The sequence below is a fragment of the Alexandromys fortis genome, unplaced genomic scaffold (assembly GCF_014885135.2).
Source record: "Alexandromys fortis isolate MF-2015 unplaced genomic scaffold, M_Fortis_MF-2015_v1.1 scaffold_65, whole genome shotgun sequence".
NCBI classification, from domain to species: Eukaryota; Metazoa; Chordata; class Mammalia; order Rodentia; family Cricetidae; genus Alexandromys; species Alexandromys fortis.
This window is the reverse complement of record NW_026067986.1, coordinates 1,217,224-1,224,571: the sequence shown is the minus strand read 5'-3', so window position 1 is coordinate 1,224,571 and position 7,348 is coordinate 1,217,224. Positions and strand designations below refer to the sequence as shown.

The 7,348-nt window shown below is 45.4% G+C and overlaps 1 protein-coding gene across 1 annotated transcript in view; it reads left to right on the top strand.

Annotated features, from left to right (window-relative positions):
- The window catches only part of LOC126511776 (aldehyde oxidase 2), a 69,997-nt gene that overhangs the window by 38,142 nt on the left and 24,507 nt on the right, over window positions 1–7,348 (top strand). The window contains exons 23-27 of the mRNA XM_050159161.1: window positions 406–493; window positions 2,945–3,031; window positions 3,154–3,345; window positions 4,780–5,007; window positions 5,731–5,826. Of these exons, the coding sequence (XP_050015118.1) occupies window positions 406–493; window positions 2,945–3,031; window positions 3,154–3,345; window positions 4,780–5,007; window positions 5,731–5,826 (691 nt within the window). The remainder of the gene's footprint in view (window positions 1–405; window positions 494–2,944; window positions 3,032–3,153; window positions 3,346–4,779; window positions 5,008–5,730; window positions 5,827–7,348) is intronic.

Here is a 7,348-nt window from a genome sequence, read left to right as displayed (position 1 = left end):
TGGATGGATGGGTGGGTGGGTGGATGGATGGATGGGTAGGTGGATAGATGATGATGGATGGGTGGATGGATGGGTGGATGGATGGACAGACGGACAGACAGATGGGCGGGCAGATGGATGGGTGTATGGATGGACAGATGGATGGATGATGGTGGGTGGGTGGGTGGATAGATGGATGGATGGACGGATGGACAGATGGATGGATGGATGGAGAATTAAATAAGTGGTACAAATGGATGGGAGGGTGGACGGTGGATTAGTGGGTTTCACATGTTGTAAACAGATGAGGGTAGATAGGAAAATAAGGAGCTGAATGAACAGGCGGGAAGATGGGTCGCTTAACAGACAAATGTGTGGATGGACAGACAAGTGGGGGGGCGAAGAATGAAAACTCGTTTTCTACAGAACTGGCCTTCCCATTCGCCTTGTTCTGGACCGAGAAGATGACATGCTAATAACTGGGGGAAGGCATCCATTGTTTGGAAAATATAAAGTGAGTACCACCCATGAAATTGTTGACATGTTTCATTTTGTTTGTGTGACTCTCTCCCTTTTCTATCATTTTGATTTTGTGAATTCTAAAAACAATCGGTATCTAAAATAGCAAATGAAGATGGTACGTGTTTTGGATACCCGTGGCACTTTTAATGTATAGGTGTAAAAAAAATGTAGTGATGAAAATAAAATCTTAAATAATGACTAAAAGACCCTGTTTGAGGGACTGGGGCTATGGTTCAGTAGAGAGATCATTCACCATGCAAATCTGAGTACTGGAAACTGGATCCCCAAGACCCACATAAAAGCTTGAGAGAGTGGGGTTGTCCACCTGTAGCAATGCCCAGGTGGTGGAGACAGGGGATCCCTGAGGCAAGTTGGCTAGTTAGCATAGCCAGCTCTGTGAGGTCTAGGTTTGTCAAGAAGCCTGCCTTGGTAAGCAAATTGGAGTGCAATCAAGAAAGATATCTAAACCAAGTGGTACAGGACTAATCCCAGCACTCAGGAGGCAGAGGCACACAGATCTCTGTGAGTTTGACATCAGCCTGGTCTATAGAGCAAGTTCCAGGAAAGGCTCTAAGGCTACACAGAGAAATTCTGTCACAAAAAGCCAAAATAAGAGACCTGACATTATCCTTTGGCTCCACACACATGTGGGCACACATACACATCAAAAAAAAAAAAAAGCACTGTTATACAGAATAAGGATTTATATTTTTTTAGTGATTACTCAAAGACAAAGAAAAAGAGGGATACCCAAACTATAAGAATAACACGTTAGCCGGCAGTGGTGATGTCACACACCTTTTAATCCTAGCACTCAGGAAGCAGAGGCAGGCGGATCTCTGTGAGTTCAAGGCCAGAATGGTCTACAAGAGCTAGTTCCAGGACAGCCAGGACTATTTATTACACAGAGAAACCCTGTGGGAAGGGGGAGAGGGGGGAAATAGCACTTTGTACTAGAAATGTTTCAAAACAATTTGACAATTTTTGTGGCAAAATAACCTTTAACAGAAACCCAGGAACAGGCAAATTTAAATCCTACAAATCACACTCCCTCCCTTTTTCTTCAGTTGCAGTAGAAACACCATTTAAAATGTTGCTAATAGGGCTGGAGAGATGGCTCAGTGGTTAAGAGGATTGCCTGCTCTTCCAAAGGTCCTGAATTCAATTCCCAGCAACCACATAGTGGCTCACAACCATCTGTAATGAGGTCTGGTGCCCTCTTCTGACCTTCAGGCAGACACACAGACAGAACATTGTATACACAATAAATAAATATTTAAAAAAAAATAAAATGGCCAGGCGGTGGTGGCGCACTCCTTTAATGCCAGCACTTGGGAGGCAGAGGCAGGCGGATCTTTGTGAGTTCGAGACCAGCCTGGTCTACAAGAGCTAGTTCCAGGACAGTCTCCAAAACCACAGAGAAACCCTGTCTCGGAAAACCAAAAAATAAAAAATAAAATGTTGCTAATAGATGATACTATTTTTTCAAATTTGTGACTTAGTCCTTAGAACAGTTCTGCTGTGATACAAAGTTGCAAACACGCTTTCTTTAGGACTTGCTTGAGGCATGCACGTCTGAATTCCCACCCGGTTTTACCATTGCCACACCGTTCTGTTACCTAGATTGCTGTTTACAAAGCACCTTGGTCACCCAGGAAGATGAGTTCAGCTCATAAATTCTCCGACCTCTGTGCCCGAAGCTTTCCCGTAACGAGATATTATGATTCACCATCATGCGTTCTGGGATCCCAAAGGCTTTCCCACGAGGAGAAAACCACAGACTAAACTAGAAAGAAAGCTGGTACAAAATGACAGAGAATAAGGACGACAAGAGTGGCAATTACATTCTGGGAGATGAGCAAGAACTTGAGGATAGCATGCTGTGTAGGCAGAGGCTGCTTGTTTGTTTCCCAGCCGCCCAGACCCGAATAATACAGAAACTATATTAATTACAACACTGCTTGACCAATAGCTAAGGCTTCTTATTAACTAACTCTTATATCTTAAATGAACTCATTTCTATTCATCTATGTATTGCCTTGAGACTCGTGGTTTACTGGTAAAGTTCTGGCAGCTTTGGCAGCTACGTGGTGTCTCTCTGACTCCGCCTTCTTTTCTCCTCTATCTCTGCTTGGAATTCCCACCTTGCTCTATTCTGCACTGCCATAGGCCAAAGCAGCTTCTTTATTAACCAATGGTAATAAAACACATTCACAGCATCAAGTATGGAACCAGGGTTGTCCATTGAAAGGAAAGGGCTCACTAAGACATGGGTCAGGAAAGATCTTCCTCAATCAGACAGACAAGTCCATAGCAGGCAGGGTGCCACACCAGAGCAAACTGGGGGCACAATCTGTCCTTGACATCAGGGGACTGTGGGGTGACTTGTACTTGGCGAGTACATTGTAAGTAAATCAGTACAATGTCCATCATTTGGTGACAGGTGGGATTCATGAACAGTGGACGAATCAAAGCCCTAGACATCGAGTGTTACATCAACGGAGGGTGTACCCTAGATGACTCGGAGCTGGTACGTGTACCCGAAACCAACTGTGCTCTTGAGAGTGGGTAAGATGGAAATTGTCTAGATGAATCTTTATGGAAAGGGAGGCGGTGGCCTCTAACATATGTGGGTATCTCCTTTTACTTCAGGTCACGGAATTCCTTGTGCTGAAGCTGGAAAATGCATATAAAATCCGCAACCTCAGACTCCGAGGTCGTGCGTGCATGACCAATTTACCGTCCAACACAGCCTTCCGTGGGTTTGGCTTCCCACAGGGAACCCTGGTCACAGAATCCTGTATCACAGCTGTGGCAGCTAAATGTGGGCTTCCACCGGAAAAGGTAAGATGATAACCGGGGTTATAACCAAGGCTGGTGGTGAGGAATCAGAGGAGACAGGAATTAGCTAGTGGCCCCAGGAAACACTAGAAAACTGTACAAATTAACCCTGGCTCAGAGTTTTTTCGTTTGTCTGTTTTTTGGTTTTTCAAGACAGGGTTTTCCTGTGTGACAGTCCTATCTGTCCTGGAACTCGCTCTTGTAAACCAGGCTGGCCTCGAACTCACAGAGATCCACCTGCCTCTGTCTCCCAGTGCTTGGGATTAAAGGCGTGCGCCACCATCGCCCAGAGTGGCTCGGAGTTTGCGATAAGAGCTTCATTTTTTTCCATGACTGTGATGTGGACATGCCTTCCTTTATTTAGCCGCTCCACCATTGGCGTATATGTTGTTTGTTACTCGGTTTAAGCAGTTTAAATGGTGCTGGGACTGGAGAGAAGGCACAGTAGTTAAGAGACAGCCCCAGAGCCACACATAAAAATGTTTGCGGAAAACGAGCATAGTCTCAGTCCAGTGTTGTTGCTGCCGACAATACGGTAAATTTTTGGCTTCTATTAGAATAAACTGGAGAGAATGAAAAGCTCTCAGGCATTTCCAGCAGGCTCACCACTGGGTGCTGAAAACGCCAAGGATATGAAGCAGATCCTGATCCAACACAAATTTTAAAAGGTTTAGCCATATATTCTAGACGCGAAGACTTGACGACATGCTCTTGGCTGTTATCTGTTCTGCGACTTCTTTCTAGCAGAACGAGCCTCACCTATGAGGGTAGAGCCTGGCTTTAACTCACTCTTTACCAACCCCGTTCCATCCTCTGAACCCTGAAGTTTGAAGAGAAGATGGTGGGCCAGTAAGATGGCTCAGCGGATAAAGACGATGGCTGCCAAGTTTGACAACCTGAGTTTTATCCCTGGGGACAATATGGTAGAAGGAGAGAGCTGACTCTCATGGTTGTCCTCTGACTTTCACATATATGCCATGGCATGTATACATACAGACACACACGGAGGAGGGGGGAGATGCAGGATAGATGATAGATAGATAGATAGATAGATAGATAGATAGATAGATGATAGATAGATAGATTATAGATGGTAAGTAGATAGATGATAGATAGATAAATGATAGGTAGATAGATAAATGATAGGTAGATAGATAGATAGATAGATAGATAGATAGCCCAACCTCCCCAGTCTTTCCATCACCTTGCCTTTTAGACTAGCCACTACCAACTGCACTCCACTTCAGACAGAGAGAGATCCTGGTTGGTACATTAATGTGGAGATGAAAACAGCCCTGTCACTCTCCCAGCTGCCCAGTGGAGAAACATCTGTCCTCCCCACCAAAGCGCATTACTCTTCAGAGGAAAGGCTTTCTAAGCCCCCAGATGGCAATCTGTCTCACCACAGGCACTGATGGAATTTCACGCTTGTTTCAGATTAGGGAGAAAAACATGTACAAAACAATCGATAAAACCATCTACAAACAAGCTTTCAGTCCCGAGCCCCTGATCAGGTGTTGGAATGAGTGTCTGGACAAGTCTTCCTTTCACTCCAGAAGGACACAGGTGGAAGCGTTCAATCGGAAGAACTACTGGAAGAAGAGGGGTATTGCTATTATCCCCATGAAGTTTTCAGTTGGCTTTGCTGCAACAAGCTACCACCAGGTAAAATTCACACATGGCACATGCTAAATGACCCTCACGTCTAACACAGTCTTGGTTTGACTGGTGTGTGCTCATGTTCAGAAAATGCTGCATTCCCCAGAGCAAAGGCTACTTAGTCTACTTAGTAAAAGATTTTGTAGAAGGAAGAAAGGAAGAAAGAGAGAGGGGAGAGGGAGGGAAAAAGAAAGGAAGGAAGGAAGGAAGGAAGGAAGGAAGGAAGGAAGGAAGGAAGGAAGATGGGGGAAGAAGGAGGGAGGGAAGGAGGGAGGGAGGGAGGGAGGGAGAGAGGGAGGGAAGGGAAAAAACCCAGGTTCCTAAGTAGGAAAGTTCTTTGCAGTCAACTTTTGCACAGAGTAGAACTAAGTCCCAAGGTACTGGGAAACATGGCATCTCTGACCTCACTGCTCCAGGAGTAGATTTAGAAATTTTTTTATTTTAAAATTTTAAAAAATATTTTGAATGTTTTGCCTGCATGCATGTCTTTGCGCCATATGCACGCACTGCACATTAAAACCAAATGAGGATGTCGTCTCTCCTAGAACTGAAGTTATAGACAGTTGCAAACTTCCATGTGGGTGCTGGGAATTGAACCTGAGTCCTCTGGAAGAGCAGCAGATGCCCCTAACCACTGAGCCATCTCTCCAGTCCCCTACCTCATCTCTGATACTGAACCTCCCTAATTGCCAGCCAGCAGTGAGCTAGGCCTTCCAAATTGTGTTACAGGCCGCCGCACTGGTCCATATCTACACGGACGGGTCTGTGTTGGTCGCACACGGAGGCAATGAACTGGGACAAGGTATCCACACCAAAATGCTACAGGTAACGTAAATAAAACCCAGCCATTCGTCTCTCCACACACTGTTGACATGACTGGAATCTGGGATATTTTTAAGGCAGACGATGATGGTCCATTCAAATTAAAAGACCTGCACAAGCTGAGAAAGCTTCCTGCATATAAACTACGATGGACAATGCGACAGAAATCCCATCCGTACACAAATACTCCAGGAACTTGGCCGGCTCTGGGAGGTGGAAGGGGTTATTAGTAAACCCACCACTCATGAGCCTGCAGAACGCCAGTGTAGATGGCACACACACACATACACACACACTTACACACATATACATACAATACACATATACATACACACACATATACACCACACATACACACACACATACACACACATATACATACACATATACACACACACATACACACATATACACACATACCTACACACACACACCAACAGAGAATTGGAACAGGCAAAAGATTCAACTATCAACATCCTATAACTTCTCTTTCTTTCTCTCCCTCCCTCACTTTTGCTTTCTCTCTCCCTCTTTCTCTCTCTCTCTTTCCAGTAGTATTGGGACTTGAGTCTAGGGTCCTGTACAAACTGGGCAAGAGATTTAACACTAAGCTATAATAATAAAGAAGCTATAATCCCAACTTCTTTTTCATTAAAAAAAAAAAAAAGATCCATGCCCGGAGTACTTGCACACACCTTTAATCTTAGCACTCTGGACACAGACACAGGCAGATCTGTGTGAGTTCAAGGCCAGCCTGGTCTACAGAGGGAGTTCCAGGACAGCCAGAGCTACACAAAGAAACAAAAAGATGTATGTGCTTATGAGTCCTTCTATATTCACACACACACACACACTCAGACAGAACATGGCGTGTGTGGAGGGCAGAGGACAGTTTGGGGAAGTCAGCTCTCTCCTCCCACCGTGTGGGTGCTGGGTACCAAATTCAGGTTAGCAGGCTTGGTGGCAAGTACGTGTATCTGCTGAGCCATCCAACCAGCCCTGGCTTATTATTTTAAAGTCCTGGGAACACAGAAGAAAAGCATAGTCCTTTGAATTGGATACATTGAACGTCAGAACAATCTTCAGATTGTTACAGTGCATGGCTGTAGCTTTTCACCACCTGGCCCCTTAGCTCCTCTTAACAACAATCAGCCGGCTTAGTCCACGGCACAGAATTGCTGCTGGTGACCCCTAACCTCCAGCCTACTTCCTAAACAATCCCTGTGGAAAGCTGCCTGTCTGCTTTAGAAGCGACTGGCTTTGCATGAGTCTTAGACTTTCTTTCCTGCAGCAGGTGGGGCCCAGAATTCATTGGGCCCGGATCTTGCACGTCGCCCTGTGTGAGCAAGGAGCGGGAGAGGGCTGGGCTTGCCTGCATTGAGAAGGTCCTTTTGGAGCACGAGCAACATGGGGGCCAGCATAGCCGTGGGTAATGGCACAGGCACTTGGGAGAGAGAAGTAAATAAATGTTTGTGAGTTCAAAGCCAGCCTAGTACAAAATGAGTTCTGGGACAACCAGGGCTAC